This window comes from Coccidioides posadasii, chromosome 3 (genome assembly GCF_018416015.2).
Source record: "Coccidioides posadasii str. Silveira chromosome 3, complete sequence".
Classification (NCBI taxonomy): domain Eukaryota; kingdom Fungi; phylum Ascomycota; class Eurotiomycetes; order Onygenales; family Onygenaceae; genus Coccidioides; species Coccidioides posadasii.
In genome coordinates this window covers 1,748,813-1,765,730 of record NC_089409.1, presented here as the reverse complement: position 1 = coordinate 1,765,730, position 16,918 = coordinate 1,748,813, and the positions used below count along the sequence as shown (strand labels likewise).

The window sequence follows — 16,918 nt, the reverse complement described above, 5'->3', positions numbered from 1 at the left end:
TGCCAGCGGAAAATTCCGCGCGCCCTTCGAGTCCTTGTATTAGGCAAGGTTTACGAAAAAAAGAAAAATCTATGCACGAACTCGGAATGTATCCTTACTCCCGTAACCCGGTGGGCAATCCTGGACACCAGCCTTGGCAGACTGCTGTTCACTCATCAGGGATGCATCGAGGTGGAGGAGCCTAAAATCTTCTAGAACATGAGGAGCGGATGCTGCATATGGAGCATCAGTCAATAAAAAATCGACAAATTCAGGACCGCGTACGGAGTCGAATCCAAACATGCAAGGCCAAGACGCTGGATGGGCCGCATTAGTTTCGATGATTTCGAGATGCCCCCACGGGGATGGCCGTGAATTGCCGCCGCCACCTGGATCTCCCCGGGTGTTTCCTGTTCTTGAATCCAGCAGCAGGCTTTCTTGTTGCTCTATTTTCGGAACCCGATGACAAATCTGCAGTTGAAGAGCATATATCTGGGGAAGCCAGTTGGCATTCTGGAGAGACATTCCGGATTTTCAAGGTTTCCCGCAAGTTTGATACATCAACAGGCATAGTTTGCTCCAGCAAGCAAGTTCAGCTGTTCGGAAACCAGCAGTACTTCATATGCAAGCGAATAGAGCAATCTTAGTCAGGCCTAGCTGGCTCTTCTGGGGCCATGACCGTATACGCGGTCTTTAGTCCATTTGTTGGCGGAAGAGGAGAGCTTCTAAAAATTCCGCTGCAAACCTAACCTAGCGGTCGGAGAATAAAGAAGCTTAAACTGCAGATTGGCGGCCTGCACAAGGCTAGACAGACCGGCAATTATTAATTCCCAAATAAAAAGTGGAATAAACGAGCAGAAATTCCCTCCCCAAGCTCGCTTGGGTTTGTGCCCCGTTATCATTCATCGGCGCTGGCATGTCCAAAGAGCGCCCCGTCAATCACCCATATAGCCGAGGCTTACGGAGGAAAGGCCAGACGGACCGCAGAAAGCAACCAAGCTCCAACTTCATTCTTCAAATCCTCTGGTTATCATGCATTCCACTCACGCTACCTGCCGCTGTCGCGAGAGAGCTTGGATCTCGACGCTATCAGCAGACGTGGTGGCTTGGCTGCACAGGGGTGATGGTCACATGACCGGATTTCGTAGCTGACGCCACAAGAGGCTGTGTCTGCCAAGATCATCATGTGTTCGCTGCCTGAGGCTTCGAGGGCGTCGCGCCACAGCAGCGGCAGAAGCCGACACAGGACGGGATACATCATGTCGTTCACCATCATAGAACGGAGCCCACGGAATACCTCTTCGATGATGCCGTGAAAAGGTGAAGTTTGAGGACGTTTCGGCGTCTGTCCACACCCCAGGTTAGGAGCATGCCAGGTAGGGCGGGGCACCGCGATTTTTGACCTGACCGTTGCGCGAGTAAAATGTGTAGTCCTACGGAATATCCTCTGTACTCCGTACTCTAGATAATAGATCCATGAGCTCTCTTTGCCATTATGGCTTATTCAGCATGAGTTGATCGACGCGATGTGTGGTTCTCCGACCCTTTCACCGAGTCTTTGGGAACCGACTTGACTTGCCGTGGGCACAAGCTCCCTCTTCATCAACCACCGTTGACGTGCATAATTTGAAAAACCCAAGAGTACGGAGTAGGAAGCTGGGATCATCACAAACATTGTGCCTGTATTCCTTTAGGCGTCGCCAAAAAGTAATTAGACGTGTTGTCCAACCTCAGGATCTTGCTCAACGGAGAGGGGGAAGACGGTCCGGACTTTTAACTCCCCGGGCTCAGAAAGTGGAGAAAGTCGCCCAATGGTCGCGACAACTCGATCGAAAAGCCTGCTCTCTTCACAAGGGCCCAATGTCGACATCTAATAATAATGCCAAATACCACAGTAGGTTTACACAATGCCCTTAGAATACTAATAAGGTCCCCTAACATAGACAAGGTGCTATTCCTGCTGTCATATCCGAGGATTGCCGGTATGTGGCCGTCGTGAACGACCGCTGTTTGGAACTACACCAGACTGCACAAGAAGACAGTTTGCTTCGCCTGATATTCTTGCATGATGATATTAAAGGTGGCCTGAGGTTTCTCCAATGGTCAAAACCCAGTTGCCTCGCTAAGAGCAGCATCCAGCGGGTCCTCTGCGCCAGCAACGCTCATATCTCGGTTTTTGATCCCGAGGATGAAACTTGGGCTGCTGAGATCGATGCTGGGGAAGGGACCTGCTTCGTCCACATCGAATTCACGCCAAGTGCAGATGAGATTATTTGTTTTCTGGAGTTCAATGTCCAAGCTATGGTTTTCAATTTGAAGACCGGTGAACAGCGTATTATCAAGGCCCCAAAGTTCTCAGGTCCGAATGGATATGTATTCCGCCCACGATCCGGACATCTAGCATTGCTTCTTAAAGTGGAAGGGAATGATATCTTGTCCGTCCATGAACCAGGGACTTACGGCTGTATTGCTACCGCCACTCTACAAATGGTCGATGTTCAGGGGCTAAAATGCAGCCCAAATGGAGCTTGGATCGCTTGTTGGGGTGCTTCTCTTGCAGGGACTGCAGTGGCTATTTACACCGCCGATGGGCAATATTTCAGAACGTATACTGGGGCTGGGAATGAGATTGGGTTTGGAGTGAAGACGATCGAATGGAGTCCTGACTCACGTATCTTGGCTCTTGGGAAGCAGGGAGGTACAATTGAATTGATCAATGGGAAGACTGTGAGTATTCTATATTCTTGTCCAATGACGCGATTGATTCTAATTCCTATTAGTTTGGCTTGGCGATGGTCCTTGGAGATCCGATGTCAGTGCCCATTGAGCGAAATGTTTATACGGAGAACAGCTCTGTTGTCTTGGAGCGAGAATACACCCTCGCTCCAGAGTCTCCGGTTTTTCCATTTACATATACCATCGCTGCTGGCACTCGGACCATCTCTGCCCTGTTGTTTAATCCTATAGGTACTATGCTTGCTACCATAGACCAGGGACTGCCACATATTGTCTGGATGTGGTCGATCCGAAACTTTACTCCACACCTGATAGGAGCTCTTGTTCAAAAGTCGAATATTAAACACATGCTCTGGAGCAATGAGAAGCCGGAGTTACTAATGACCACAAACGATGATGATGTCGCAACGGTGCACCAATGGATATGCGGACGTGCACCGAAGATAGTGCCAATACCCCGTGCGGATGGTGGAAAATACAATGCATCTTGGGTTAGAGATGCTGGTGGTTTGGTTTGGTTTGGCTGGCATGCTGGTTACACGATGGGATATCCTTTGGGATCAGGACATTCAGCGGAGTTTCGGTCAGTCAGAAGCCTGGGGGAAGAACGACCCTCATTATCAGCCATCGATTTTCCCTGAGCCTAAAAATGGAGGAGAGATTGATGTATCCTTGAAGCGCAAAACCTGGCTTAACTACTCTTCATGCGGCCACCTCTCCACAGGTCATTTTTAACGTTCGATATAAAGGGACATGATCGAACACTGAAGGGCTGACGACAAGATTGTAATAAGACACCACCATCCTTGCTGGGTAAAACTCAACGCTGTATGGCCGTCACCATCTTTGCTTCACACGACTGTGAATCACCCGTGACGCTTTTTTTTTGCAGGAAGCTGTAGTAGACCCCGCCCTTCCACACCCATGGGTCGTCGCCGCACCCATAGCCGTCGCCAGACCAAGAGAAAATGAGCTTCGGCCGGAAGAGTGTTAATTAAGGTCCGAGCTAGTCCGGGATAGGTGAAACGAGGGCTTAGGGCTAAAGCTCGCTTAGTCATCCCCCACTTGCAATTTCGCAACATCCAACAAACCTGGACAGACGATCTTGAAGTTCGTGTTGAACATTCCGTCGACAACTGCAACTCAAGTTCATCCATCATGGTGAGTCTATCTCCTTGCTCAGCGAGGGCCGACGAGTTGATTCAACATGCGATAACGCAGAATGCTGACATGTACGTTTGCTACTAGGCACCCGCAGCAAGCTCCGGCGGCAAGAAGCAGAAGAAGAAGTGGTCCAAGGGCAAAGGTACGATTCTTTCTCCAAGCGCGGTCTTCCCTCGCTTCGAATATTTCGCTTGCCGTGGCCTTTGAACTGCCGCACCCTCCACGATACATGCAGATAGCTCTCTTTCGATACTACTATACCGTCATCAAAGACATGTGCTGACATGCTCCCCCCGAAACAGTTAAGGACAAGGCCAACCACGCCGTCGTCCTCGATAAGACCACTTCGGAGAAACTCTACAAGGATGTGCAGTCGTACCGTCTCATCACCGTTGCCACCCTCGTCGATCGTCTAAAGATCAACGGCAGTTTGGCTCGCAAGGCTTTGGCTGATTTGGAGGAGAAGGGTCAGATCAAGAAGGTCGTCGGACACTCGAAGATGAACATTTACAGTACGTTGAACTTGCCCCTCTATCTCTCACACACATTTGTCGCGTTGTATAGCTCTACGTTCTTCAGCGCCGCTAACCGAATATTTCTGTTTGATTAGCTCGTGCTGTCACCGCCAGCGAGTAAATTCTTTATCTTTGTCGTCGTTTCCTTTGGCCTGGGTTTCCGTTACTCTTCCGAACGGTGTTTTGCTATACCTGCCCTTCTTAAAACAAGCACGTCTTTTATGGGTTAATGAATGGATTCCCTTTTTACTTGCCTCCTCCATCATGACAAATCAGTTGCGCATGAAAAAGGATATTCTTCAGGTTGAAATGACCGGGCAGACACTGCTGCAAAATATGAATTGAATGCCTTTTTGTAACTAGTAAGGCAGACAGCTTATCATACAAATGATACATGAGACTGCATAAAACGCGGTCATGATAGCAAAGGATCGGTTAAAGAATGATCTCTACCTCTGCCGTGCCATTCTACGTAATTTCTCAGACACAAGTATCTGGGTCGTTAACCAAAAGCTGCATTATGGAATGGCGTATATAACTATCACAATCCATATTTTTTGATCCAAGACAGGCGAATGTCTCAATTCGCTTTCTTCTTTGCCTTCTTCTCCTTCTCTTCTCTCAGGTTTGACCTCTTCGGCCTTCCCTTCTTAGCTTCGTCACATAACTCTCTCTTTTTCCCTCCATTCTCTTCTATCTTTCCCCCGTCCTCGGTAACCACCCTCCCAACGGAAAAGTACTTATGGCTCTTCTCATAAAACTGCACCCAATGCTTCACCTGCTTCTCCACCATGCTCTTCGCCTCCCTCATTTCCCTCTCTCTCCGCATCTTCTTTTCCGCCCTGGTCATCCCCTGCTCCGCCTCGGATTCATCATCATCTTCAATGGGAATAAACATTTCTTCAACCCCGGATAAATCCGACGTCAAATCATCCTGAAAACACCCCGTGATAAACGCACGCGTTGCATCGCGCCCTGCGAAGAAAGAGTACCCTCCGCCTGGGCCGTAGAGGTGCGGGGACGCGGAGACGTCGTAGATGGTGTGGTTGACGGAGATGTAGATCGGGAGATCTGGGGAAGTTCCATTATAGAGCGAGAGCTCGGAGGGAGTGAGAAGGACGGGACCGCGCTATGAGTGGGTTCCAGTTCAGCCAAGTTGTCCATGTATGTAGAATGAAACAGAGTTTGGATATGTCATTATGTGCGAGTGGATAGCTAGGGATGCAAACGTACGAGCCTTCTGACCAACACCGACCAACGTGTGAACCACGGCTTAAAGCCCCATGTTATTGAATCGCCCGTGAGGAAGTATGATAAGCCAAGTGAGGCAATTAAGATTAAACATAAAAATCGAAAAATATCCAATACACTGATTGTGTTCGATTCTTCGTCGTAGGCTCTTATTTGCTTTCTGAGCGGTTCGGACGATTCTTGCCGGTCGATCCCAGCCTCCGCCAGCGGCCGGTTCTTGGCCCGTTGCCGTAGGTCGGTCATGTCTTCGTCAAATATTAGTGTATGATCATGAGCACAATAGTTAGAATACGCGCATAAGACAAATCACTGGCCGTTGTGGTGTTGGGACGTGGCTACAGCTACATTAAAATTTACAGAGTACTCCGTACTCCGAACTCTGTATGGTAACTCATCAACCCCTGCACGATGACGCAAACGGGTCGGGATAGTCCGAGCACAACTTCATGCACATAGATCTCATTCTACATACAAGACTGTAGAATGAGTGCTCAGATGCCTGTTAAATTCCTGTAATAAAGTAGGCTCTGTCATGCCTGTCCCAGATAGATGCAATCTTTGTATCTGTCTCTCGCAGGCGGAATCTCCTTATTCACCCTTTTTTTGGGGCTACTCATTTGGTTTTCTGTGATTGTTGGATCCATCATACGGTCCGGTACGATCACTTTCAAGCTCTTGTCTCCCGTTCTTGGTCCAGTTCCCGCTCCCATTTCCTTTCGAATACCTCGTTCAAGGCATCCTGGAACGTTCTACAGTTCATATCAATGAGCCCCTTCACCTCCTTTGCTTCTGGGTTCTTGATCACAGAGACCAGGCACAAGTACCTAACGAATCATTAGCCTGTCTATGCGACATAGGAGAACCTCGGAAGCATAGCTTACTTATTCATCTCCATCAAGTGAATCATAGTGCCATCATGCAAGATGACATGACTTTCTGCCTCGGGAACCTGGGGCCCCAAAGGTTTGCGATCTGGGTGCTCCCATGAGTACAACTCGCTGACGTCCACAATGACATCAATATAATCGGAGCACATTTCATAGCAAGCCATATCCACCGGACGCGAATCGGATGCGATGTAGATCTTGCTCAGAACATCAAAGAGATATGCTTTTTCCATACCACAGTTGTTGGCAAGGATGTTGATGAGGTTCTCGAGTGTCGAAAGATATGGAATCAGCTTCTGGATCACCTTGCTGAACGCCTCAAAAACAGAATAATCATAAATAGAGGTAAGGTAAAAGTGGACAGGGGCATTCTCGTAACCAGCATCACTAAGTTCATCAGTGATGTGCTGAACGATGTCTTGAAAGATGTCAGAACGGAACTCCTCAGAAAGTCCATCAACTTTATGGATGAACACTTCAATGTTGATATGTGGGTAGTACTGTTGGATCATTAGGATTGTGCGATTCAAACGAGCAACTGCATCTGTGTAGTCATCCTGGGCATCAATAACCCACACCAGGGCACCGAGTGTGCTGAAAAGCTCCTCCAGGTCAAAGGATGGTTCAAGGTACTCCAACTGCCCAGGAAAATCCCAGATTTGGAAATCCATGAACGAGCTGGATATTTAGAGGAGCCACGTTAGAAGCACTGCGGCAACTTCCATCAGTTAGCGGGGTAGCCACTTACTGGATTGAATCCTTCTGGATACGTGTGGTGGACTCTAGAAAGAGGGTCTCGTTCGGCGGCATCTTGTGGAAGACAACGCTTGAAATAGAGGACTTTCCACTCCTGAACATGGACGTCGTTAGACAGAGATGGGTAGATGTGCAGATACAGAGTGATGTTACACTTACCTGCGCAATCCCATCAATAACAAGCGGGGTTTCTCATCGCGGGGCTTCTTGCGAGGAGCTTGCTCTGCGCGCGCGACAGGTTGCTGACTGGACGACTGTGCTGCTTGCATGGCCTGTAAATTCTTCTCAAGACTTAGCTGGGCCCTTGTCTTCATGATAGCGGGTTGGCCATGGAGAATACTGCTGTCCGAAAATACCAAGCGTTCCTGTCCAGGCTTCAAAGCTGAACGGTGGCGCCTGGGGGTGAGTCTGGGGGTAGGAAGAGGCATTATCACGCAACGAGTGTTGGCCCAGAATGGACTATAAAGATTGTAGTGATATTGAAAAAGTGCGTAGGCAGACAGAACAGAAAGACACACAGGAGGTAGAGAGAGAAATAGAGAGAGAAAAGAGAGGGGGGGATAGAGAGGAACAGAGAGGAAAAACGAGCGAAGTGCACGAGTGAGAGAATGCAATTCTGGAGTAGGAGCTCGCGTGGCCAAGTTGTCCGGGAAGCAGGAAACAACGCTTGAAAGGACCCGACGGCGATTACATCGCTGGAGTGCTGAGGGTAGTGAGATATGAAGCAATGAAAAGCATGGCTTCTCGGGTAACGGGGCTGAAGCGCGTGTCTGATGCTTGTCACCTGGGGCCATCCATCACTTTGTGGTGTTTTGGCTCTGATATCCCCCCGCTGAGGAGCTTCTTCAGCAAACAAGCCAAACGGGTTCGTTGAACAAAAGCTCAACGTCTGATATCAATAGGTAGAGTCCTTCCTCGCAGAAGCAGACGGACGCTAATCAATGGGCGCTCGGGAGATTCCACTGCGGTTCAATGTTTAAGAAAGCGAACACGCCACCGACAGGCTGGATCTGCTCCACACCGGAAGGTTGCTGAACAGAAGAGATACAGAAGACAAACAGACAGAAATAGAAGGGGGGAATCTTAAAGATGCTCAAGGCTTCCCACAGCGAATCTGGATAGAATACCTACTATATCCTTATTACGCTGTAAGACGGGGGACCATTGGGTGCATGCTCCATGTCGCGATTCTTGGGCTGGAAAATGTTTGAGCACCGAACGGCATCCCCTCCTTGAGCATGTGGGGGAAAAAAACAAAAAGAAAAGAAAAAAAAAGGAGACGCGCCTTTTTAAATAAAGTGCCAATAACTATAAAAAAGCAAAAGCGCCGGAAACAAAGGTAAGATTGAGTTTCGCTTGTGATCAAGAAGAGGACAAGAGGCCAGCAGTGGAACAGCATAGGCCGAAGGAGAGCGGCTTTCTTACCTCCATGACTAGCCAATTCGTGGCGGTGATTGTTGACCGCAAGATTTCCGTTTTCCGCTGTTAGACCCTTTTTTTTACGGGCTGTTTCCGACTGGATCGATTGGCTCTCCGCCCGAAAAGTCAAAGAAGGGAACAATTTGCTACGGCCCTAATATGGTCAGAATTTATATCTGCATCGTGTGGGCTGTAGAAGCTGATGCACAGGATGGGTCTGGTGGAATCATATCGGCACCAGCGCGAGGAGCAATAACTTGGGCTTTTTCCCCATATTTTACTACTTACACGAGAATTTGGACAGTTCTGAATGCGGAAAACTAGGGGAAGTCAGCCACATTCAGAATGGATGCCCGGCACGAGTGGGGTATTCCCCCTTGTGGGAAGATCCAAGACTCACTCACACCAGAGCCTGAGGTAACGAAGGCGGATGTTCCTGGGGCGCGAGAGCTCTGGCGGCGTTTTAATTGGGCCGCGCCCGGTATCACAAACGAAACAGAGGTGGATGGATGGTTACGCTGGAAGGGCGTCTCCTCTCGTGGCAAAGCTGCTTGAACTAAGCCTTAAATATGGGCTGCAAGGGACCGCGGGAGGAAAGGCCTGGCTGGGCCTATTTAAGAGGCTGCTTGAAAGTTGGAATGAATACTTACTTTCCAACAAGCTTTCTGTCTGAAGTCCTCTTCCCTTGGCATAGGGAGAAAACGCTGAACTTACCACTCATCCAAGAGCTGAAGGTCAAGCTTGTTCCTGAAACTGTGATAATGGCTGGAGTGGACATATAATGGTGGTTATGGAAGTGACAACATGATGGTGATGGAAAAAGAGTTACAGTGTGAAGGTTTTAAGGGTCAGGGTCAGGGCCGTGAAATACAATGATGAAATCTCGCCCGGCAACCATGCAACCAACCCAGTTGCCCCATGCTTTGAATGCAAATGTTCATTTCCATGGAATCGGCCAGGCCACAATGCTTATCAGCATTTGTCAGTGATGCTCACAGGCTAACTACTCGGGGGCTCAGCATCTATTAATTAGAGAACGCACTGCGCTAGCCAACTAGTAAATGAAGCACAGGTCACGTCTGGCTGTTTCCTTTTGGACCACATGGATATGACAGGGATATGGGAAATGTTTTAATTTTGCACCGGACAAGGCCTGGCAGTATTGCTTGGGTGGTACATATATCTACTGCCCCCAAGCCCATGTAACATGCGGACAATTGCAGCCAATTCCCGGTGTACTCTTGATGATCCTGATATTGCATTCCTCCTGGGAGAATCAGTGGGATGTGTGCCTCATTAACACCTTGTAGAAAGCCCTAAAGAGTCTGTGGAAAAGAGGTGATGCGCGGTCACTCCATACGGTAGAGAGCTTGCCAGCGCAAGCGTATCTTCCATTGCGGGGGACTAAAGAATTCATGAACACCTCACCGGTTGGCATGAGAATGAATGGCTTGCACGCTTTCGTCTGAAACTCCCGCGCTAGTTGGTTAAAACGGCGAGGAGGCGGCCTGACAAACCGTCCCAGCTCGGATTGGTAACTAACTAAGGCGGTCAAGACCAATTCTCTAAAAGCCGACGCAACGTCATGTCTTCGGCTTTGATTGTCTCACTGGCCACTGCTAGCAACAACTCTTAATTCACTTTAATGGTGCTGGACAGAGCTCTCCCAAGGACTGTCTTCTTAATCATCTCCAAATGACAACTCTACTTCCGCGGGGTGCATACTCCAAGGAGGAGCTCGAGAAGCTTTATCCCAAGGGGCTGGAGCTGCAGTTGGTCCAAGTGGTATGTTCTGTGTTAAACAGTTGACTGGGTTATGCTAATTCGCTTGCCCTGCTTTCTAGTTCTTGCGACACGGTAATCTTCTTATTTCCATCTCGACAAGCAGCTTATTCACAGCAATCTAGGTGAACGAACACCTGTGTCTGCCAGATTCCAGAACGTACGTTTTACAACCGGCCTAACCCTTGACTTGTAAGCTAATATCGGCTACAGACTGGGCTCTATCCATGTAAATTGAGTCCATAATCCCCAGAGCAACCCTGAACCCACTCACTGAACGCTTTCCCCTCAGATTGGCCGTATTGCAACTTAGCAAAGCGGTTTGTAGCGATAGCTGCAGCCGGAACTAGTTTGACAGAATGGGACGAATTTCACTGGCGTCGAAAGATCGAGAAATTCGGGAATAATGACCAAGCATTACTTTCAGTGGGACCGGCTGGAGAACCTGATGGCATCTGGCAAGTTAACATCCCAAGGGAGAATCAACATAAATAGTATATTATCGACCGTATTAACTGTTTCATGTCTAGTCAGCTTGGTGAATTGACCGACAAAGGACGTCAAACCACTCTCGCCCTAGGTCGTCGATTAAGATATCTCTATGTCGAGCAGCTCGGGTATATGCCTAAAATTATATCGAATGCAGACCATATGTACCTTCGTGCCACACCCGTTCCGCGAGCCCTTGAGTCGCTTCAGCAAACTTTCTGGGGGATGTACCCAGCGAGCGCTAGGACTTCCGATTTTGAGAACCCTACGATCGTCCAGAGGACACCCGCAGAGGAGACACTATACCCAAATGAAGGAAACTGTCATCGCTTCAGGCAGCTGGCCAGATTGTTTGCCCAACGTGCGGCTGAAAGATGTATGTACATCAATCTCACCCTGGGGGCCTTCGCTGCATTTCGTACCGGCCGAAATCTGACATACCGGCACCAGGGAATGAGTCCGAACAGATGGACTACCTGAATTCTATCTGGTCCAAGTGGATGCCCCAAAGCTCTCCTCGCGTAGCAGTTGATTCCCGGCCACGCTTGTCCGGTATTCTTGATACAATCAACTCGACCATGGCACATGGTCCCGAGACCCGTCTTCCCTCAGAATTCTATGACACCAAAGGTTACGGCATTGCTGACCAAATAGCCACGGATGAATGGTTTGCTGGATACAAGGAAAGCAAGGAATATCGCAAACTTGGAATTGGTGCGCTAATGGGTGATATCGTGGATAGAATGGTCGCTGCCAGCGTTAGTGGCGGCTGGTGGCCTACCACAGATACGAAGCGAGAGCACGGGCCGCCTGTCAAGTTTGCAATCAGCGGATGCCATGATACCACAATTGCTGCTATCTTAACGAGTCTAGGTGCTTTTGACAACGGGAAATGGCCTCCCTATACATCCAACATCGCAATTGAGCTATTCAAGGACGTTGACGGGCATCACCACAAAGCCCATGTAGGAGATATCCTCGAAGAATTATCCAACCCTCTACCCGAAAACAATAGCAAGAACAACGACAGCAAACCATCGTCACTGCTGTCTTTCTTCCGTCGCTCGGCCACAACATCCAGCACAGCGCTAACAGAGCCTTCCGACGTAGCAAGGACTCCAGTTTCGAAACTTCCTCCACTCCATAAACATTATGTTCGTATCCGCTACAACGACCAGCCCGTAGCCATACCTGGCTGCGCAGCCAAGCCCGCAAATCATCTACCAGGAGAGCCGACATTCTGTACTCTTGAAGCTTTCAAGCAGATTGTTGATAAATTTACGCCGGGAAATTGGAGAGAGGAATGTGGGTGGAATACAGATAAGGGTATGTTTGCGGAAGGGGAGGATAGGGCTGGCTATTAGTTGCTAATTATATTCTCGATTCTGGCTATGATGCATGATTGTGAAACCAAACCCCGCCTTACCTTTTTCTTTTTTCCTTTTTTTTTGGTGGTGGGAAGTGGATTTTGACCTGAGGGTATAGATTTTAGAATAAACTTTTGAAGAGAGCTCGAGAGATGCAAAATGGATCCATTAACTTAGGAGATTTGATAAAGGGGTCCGTGGTCTTTTTTTGGTGTGTCTATCCACTCTAACATTAGGGATAATGTAAATAGGCTTCATATATACAATCGCTCGAAACATATCGTAAATGCCAATCGAACATGGACATGTCCAGTAATGATATTAAAATTCCACTTCAGAAGCTGACAGATGCTCCTTCATAGCAGGCATATGTGCCTCGGCGTGCAACGCATCTCCCAGACGTAGACGCATGTAGTCGAATGCAAGGATCACGGGCACATCATCACCAAGCGCTTTCTGCAAGGACAGGTCCTCTTTCGCAGAAAGGTCATCTGCTATGTCGGATGTCTCCAGACCCTGTTGTGTTTCCTCTGTTGCAGGGATATCACGCACTGCATTAGGCATGACGAACCCGGGTGACTTACGGTGGCGAAATTTCGGTACAAATCCGGTCTTTTTGGCCTTCTCGATATTTGGCATTTCGCGGTATCGTTGGCTAAAGTGCGTTAGGACGATTACCTTGGCATGCATTTCTTTCCCGACCATAAGTGCCTCGCTGAGAGTGGAGTGTCTCTTCGCCAAGGCATCTTTAAACATGTCGTCTTCGAATGTTGCTTCATGTAAAAGGACGGTGGAATCCCGTCCAATGCGGGTAAAAGCTTCAGATGGGCGACAATCTCCCGAGTAGGAGACCTTTAGGCCTGAAGGGAATGTAAAAGAAACAGCCTTTGCACCTTGACAATGTGAGACGGGTACTGTGAAAATGGAACTTAGCCCCGTAGCTGCCTGGAAGGGGGCCATAAATTGGTGTTTTGGAGAGTCGAAATTGATCCATTCGCCCCTATTCTCGCCAAATTGTTCTTGGACGAGCCCATTTTTATCACGACGGTGAAGAGTGAGAACGCTGGAAATGTAACCGCTTGAACGCTCATACGAAGTTGCGGCGAGCGGAACAATCTTGTCGTAGCCATAATTTTCGACATGCGAATATTCAGCCAACCAGTCAAGCATGTGAATGTCTGACACTATACACAGTCTTTTCTCGCTCAGGAATTGTCCGAGATTAGTTTCGAAATTTGCTGTTTTCTGTGGGGGACTACCAAAAGTTTCCTCGTACCAAGCCTTGATGACTGATACCGTACCTAGGTGATGATCGGCATGCAAGTGGCTTATCCATATGACCTTTAACTCTCGAAGCACCTCTTTCAATTCCTCAGGACTGAAAACTCGTTTTAATTGTCCCAATGTGCCTTCTCCACAGTCGAAGAGATAACTTCCATGGCCAGGAACTCGTAATAAAGTTCCAGCCACGTTTCGATACATCGAAGGCAGGGAAGAGCCTGTTCCCAGTGTAATTATCTCTGCGTCGTTATTAGGAATACTTTGCCGCATATTCTCCACTTTTGTTTGAAAAAGGATCTCATTAAACTTCTGCCGCACCGCATCAACGTGGCCCCGGACGGTATCGCCAACACTCCTTTTTATCTGGTTGATATCGATATTCCGTTCAGTCTGGGAATTCTCGATGCTAAACTCAGGCTCCAAGTTGACGACCATACCAGGCTTCGCAACACAGATTTCCGGCCTCGGTACATTTGAGCGGGGAGAAGTAACATACTTCGGAGGACTGTAGCGTGCACTGTCGATTTCTGAGAATTCCATGGTCGATCGGGCGACAGCTCTGAAAGTTAGGTCATTTGGGGAGTAGTCAGGCGACGAAAATACATGCTGAGCTTGCGACATAGTGGATATGAATTCTTGTAGTCGTGGATGCGCACCAACTCCTTTACCAAGTATCCATATGAACGCTGTCATTCCGTTCATAACCTCAGTCGACTTCCACTCTGGCCTTGCAATCAGATTCTCCACATAGTCCACACTCGGGAGTTCAATTATAGCGACACCTTTCCCGATGCGAGACTCTCCAAGTACCATATCAGGGGTGATGATCTGCCCGTTTTTCGAGAGCACACTCTGATTCTCCGTCAACTTCCGATAGTCAGGGCCTCGTTGAACGCCTAGCGCTGCTGCTTTTTTTGCGTCAAACTTTCCCCTTACGTCATGGTTGCGGATAATATACGACATTGCACATTCTGAAGGAGATGTTGGTGGAAGAGATTCAACCAAAGCACCGGGCCAGGGTTTGCGCACCAAGACCATGATATCAGGCAGCGGTTCGCTATCGCCGGGCTTGGGACCGGTATAGGGTTGGATCTCTTGAGTTTCGGGGTTGCGCACGAAGAGTGTCGCCGGAAGAGAAACCTCCGCAATAGGCATTTCTACCAGCGTATCCATACGCCAGTCTGAATTGAACATTTCTGAAACGACTGCCTGACGAGTGACTTGGTCCTTGAAGCGTTGGTCAGACGATTTGGACGAGTCTGATGATGGGACCTGCTCCTCAAATTCATCATGGCTTCGCTTCCTGGTCCGGTTCCCGGAATTATTGGAGGGTAGGATCGGTAGAGCCCAAACTTTGATATGATCGTCTGACAAGGCAGGCTTATCCGCTACCTTCTGGGAATTTCCAATGCCGCTTTCCCCGTCGAACTCTTGTATACATATCGGCATCCCCTGTCGACAGATAAATCTCCGGCCGGTAGCAATTGTATGTGTCAAATTCGGGCCTCCACGTAGTGACAAAGTGGCCCGTTGCTGGGCTTGTACCTCAAGCTTCGATCGCTCCTGGAGACGCTTTTGTAGGCCACTTTCGGCCTTGGCTCGCACTGAGGGGTCGGTCGTGGTGTCCCTCATCGTCTTTAACTCCGCAATTTTTGCATCCACGGATTCCAAAAGAGACGCTGAGGCGTTCGACAGTGCATCGGCCAGTGTTAAAAGCATGCCCATTATGCCGCCGTGTGTTGACCATGAAGTCTTTCCCGTGAAAAAAATGTCGGTCACCCGGGAAAGCTTGACTCCGCGCTCGACACATGCCCTCTGAGTCCCCTCTGCGAGGTTCCCAAAAATGTATCGCTTATCATCGAAGTGAAGGAGGATCGCCGTCCCGGGAGTATCGGCCGTGGGAGTGGTTACAAACTGGATAAAGGTCTTCATTGGATTGGAATCGTACGGGAGCTCGCGTCTTGGAGGATAGAATGACAATTCCTTGCCGCCCAGAATCCAACACCTTCGCGGGTTTATGAAGTCGTGGGCTCTGGCGGTAGTGGCGTCAAGTTCATCTGTGTGGGGCCTGCTTCTAGTGGTTTGGTAGAATTTGCAAAAGGTCCATGTGGTCGTTGGAAGGAGCCGGTACGAGTGAGGGGAGACCCCGAATGCTGAACTTCGCGAGAAGATTCTGCACCCAGCAGTGAAAAACGGGGAAATAGTTGAGGACAGACCGCAGACAGACCGTGCCAGAGCTCGCGCTGGCAACTGTGAACCAGCCAGTTTTGTGGGGAGAATCAACGCGGAGGGGAGGATAAAGAGTGGCAGAGGCTTCAAATTAAGCCAAGATTAAAACACTAGCAAGCAATATAGACGTCGAACATAGCTCACTCCGGATCTCCTACGTACTGTCTGTCATGTCCCACCATCATCAAACTTCCGTCGCTGGTCGTCTTCCACCCGTTTCAGGATATTTTTTTTCTGCTGGCCAGAGCCGCCTTGCTTAGTCAGCTCTATGCTCTTGCGGCTGCGGACACGAGAGAAATTCAAGACGATATCGAAGATTTGCCTTTTTGACTTAAAGTCAATTCTGATTGCTTCTACGGTATGGAAACTAGGCATAAGTCCCGTAAAGCAAACGTGCCCGCATGCCGCTGTCAAGTTCAACTCTGCGAGTACTTTGGACGGCCAGAAATGTCAATGATCGTAGGTGGACTATGGTCGTTCAAAAAGCCTTTTCTATAATTATCTCTAACTTGGAGCATGTCCGCGAAGTGCGCGTGAGGCGGAAATATCCAAATCTTAGCAGCCTAGCAAGCGCTTTCATTCGATAAACAAAGGAACAATACTGATCCTCAAATTGTCCTCACTTATCTGTCGCTCATGGGCCGACGTCACCCTCAGCGCAGCACAGCACCTGAGAAGAAGCATGGCAACGTGAGTGATCGTAGCTGCGCTATGATGGGCAGAGCAATGAGGAATCATTCACTAGGATACTTGCCAGCTCAGGCGTTCATGCATTGTATTCAAGGCATTCCCGATGACCGAATAATGAAGGTAGAGCCATAATCTCTGGTGAGAGGTTTCATGGCCCAAAGTCAGCATTTGCTCAGCCAGCGTATCCTCACGCTATGCTTGTGCCGCAAAATTGCAAACGGGCCGGGGAACGCCTGTGCTGCTGCTTCTGGGAGAATGACCTGGCTGTCTAGTAGATCATCCGGATAGCTGACATATACCGCTGTTGCTCGTTAGGGGCAATGGGGATCTGACAACTTGTAGGGCTGGCCGTGGGTTGGCTTTCCTAAAAGTC

At 48.9% G+C, this 16,918-nt stretch overlaps 7 protein-coding genes across 8 annotated transcripts; 3 read left to right on the top strand and 4 right to left on the bottom strand.

Moving 5' to 3' along the window:
* Positions 1-17: 17 nt before the first annotated feature.
* Positions 18-564, bottom strand: D8B26_005537 (uncharacterized protein). Its single transcript, XM_066124911.1, has one exon. It carries the CDS (start codon positions 502-504, stop codon positions 70-72), a length of 435 nt encoding a protein of 144 aa, XP_065980992.1. The 5' UTR covers positions 505-564; the 3' UTR covers positions 18-69.
* A 1,275-nt stretch (positions 565-1,839) lies between these two features.
* On the top strand, positions 1,840-3,558 carry D8B26_005536 (uncharacterized protein; the record flags this gene model as incomplete). The annotated part of the gene is made up of 3 exons (XM_066124910.1): positions 1,840-1,873; positions 1,928-2,706; positions 2,760-3,558. The coding sequence occupies 3 exons, from the start codon at positions 1,840-1,842 to the stop codon at positions 3,354-3,356; spliced, it is 1,410 nt and encodes a 469-aa protein (XP_065980991.1). The 3' UTR covers positions 3,357-3,558.
* A 125-nt stretch (positions 3,559-3,683) lies between these two features.
* D8B26_005535 (40S ribosomal protein eS25) lies at positions 3,684-4,858 on the top strand (the record flags this gene model as incomplete). The annotated part of the gene is made up of 5 exons (XM_003069003.2): positions 3,684-3,702; positions 3,770-3,876; positions 3,964-4,021; positions 4,182-4,391; positions 4,490-4,858. 5 exons carry the CDS (start codon positions 3,684-3,686, stop codon positions 4,513-4,515), a joined length of 420 nt encoding a protein of 139 aa, XP_003069049.2. The 3' UTR covers positions 4,516-4,858.
* Positions 4,859-4,885: 27 nt separating this feature from the next.
* D8B26_005534 (uncharacterized protein) lies at positions 4,886-5,972 on the bottom strand. Its single transcript, XM_003069004.2, has 2 exons — positions 5,628-5,972; positions 4,886-5,523 (listed from the first exon to the last, which is right to left on the bottom strand). Exons 1-2 carry the CDS (start codon positions 5,886-5,888, stop codon positions 4,975-4,977), a joined length of 810 nt encoding a protein of 269 aa, XP_003069050.2. The 5' UTR covers positions 5,889-5,972; the 3' UTR covers positions 4,886-4,974.
* Positions 5,973-6,130: 158 nt separating this feature from the next.
* On the bottom strand, positions 6,131-9,185 carry D8B26_005533 (uncharacterized protein). 2 transcript variants are annotated; one of them, XM_066124909.1, is made up of 7 exons: positions 9,112-9,185; positions 8,996-9,027; positions 8,714-8,861; positions 7,448-7,569; positions 7,281-7,382; positions 6,527-7,210; positions 6,131-6,469 (listed from the first exon to the last, which is right to left on the bottom strand). In XM_066124909.1, exons 3-7 carry the CDS (start codon positions 8,717-8,719, stop codon positions 6,313-6,315), a joined length of 1,071 nt encoding a protein of 356 aa, XP_065980990.1. In that variant the 5' UTR covers positions 8,720-8,861; positions 8,996-9,027; positions 9,112-9,185; the 3' UTR covers positions 6,131-6,312. The 2 variants fall into 2 exon arrangements, with proteins under 2 accessions (XP_065980990.1, XP_003069051.2); XM_003069005.2 differs by lacking the exons at positions 8,714-8,861; positions 8,996-9,027; positions 9,112-9,185 and having other exon boundaries at positions 7,448-8,526.
* Positions 9,186-10,402: 1,217 nt separating this feature from the next.
* On the top strand, positions 10,403-12,549 carry D8B26_005532 (uncharacterized protein; the record flags this gene model as incomplete). Its single annotated transcript, XM_066124908.1, has 7 exons — positions 10,403-10,492; positions 10,552-10,564; positions 10,615-10,649; positions 10,703-10,718; positions 10,782-10,947; positions 11,020-11,354; positions 11,429-12,549. The coding sequence occupies 7 exons, from the start codon at positions 10,403-10,405 to the stop codon at positions 12,340-12,342; spliced, it is 1,569 nt and encodes a 522-aa protein (XP_065980989.1). The 3' UTR covers positions 12,343-12,549.
* Positions 12,529-16,041, bottom strand: D8B26_005531 (uncharacterized protein). Its single transcript, XM_003069007.2, has one exon. It carries the CDS (start codon positions 15,556-15,558, stop codon positions 12,667-12,669), a length of 2,892 nt encoding a protein of 963 aa, XP_003069053.1. The 5' UTR covers positions 15,559-16,041; the 3' UTR covers positions 12,529-12,666.
* Between the last annotated feature and the right edge of the window lie 877 nt (positions 16,042-16,918).

Excerpts from the sequence above, each read along its gene's own strand:
- D8B26_005537 (XM_066124911.1), bottom strand. The coding sequence starts at position 504 with ATGTCTCTCCAGAATGCCAACTGGCTTCCCCAGATATATGCTCTTCAA.
- D8B26_005534 (XM_003069004.2), bottom strand. The coding sequence starts at position 5,888 with ATGACCGACCTACGGCAACGGGCCAAGAACCGGCCGCTGGCGGAGGCT. Across the intron at positions 5,524-5,627 it reads CGGTGTTGGTCAGAAGGCTC|CGCGGTCCCGTCCTTCTCAC; the intron begins GTACGTTTGCAT and ends ACCCACTCATAG.
- D8B26_005533 (XM_003069005.2), bottom strand. The coding sequence starts at position 8,082 with ATGGCCCCAGGTGACAAGCATCAGACACGCGCTTCAGCCCCGTTACCC. Across the intron at positions 7,383-7,447 it reads TTATTGATGGGATTGCGCAG|GAGTGGAAAGTCCTCTATTT; the intron begins GTAAGTGTAACA and ends GTCCATGTTCAG. Across the intron at positions 7,211-7,280 it reads ATCCAGAAGGATTCAATCCA|CTCGTTCATGGATTTCCAAA; the intron begins GTAAGTGGCTAC and ends CTAAATATCCAG.
- D8B26_005531 (XM_003069007.2), bottom strand. The coding sequence starts at position 15,558 with ATGAAGACCTTTATCCAGTTTGTAACCACTCCCACGGCCGATACTCCC.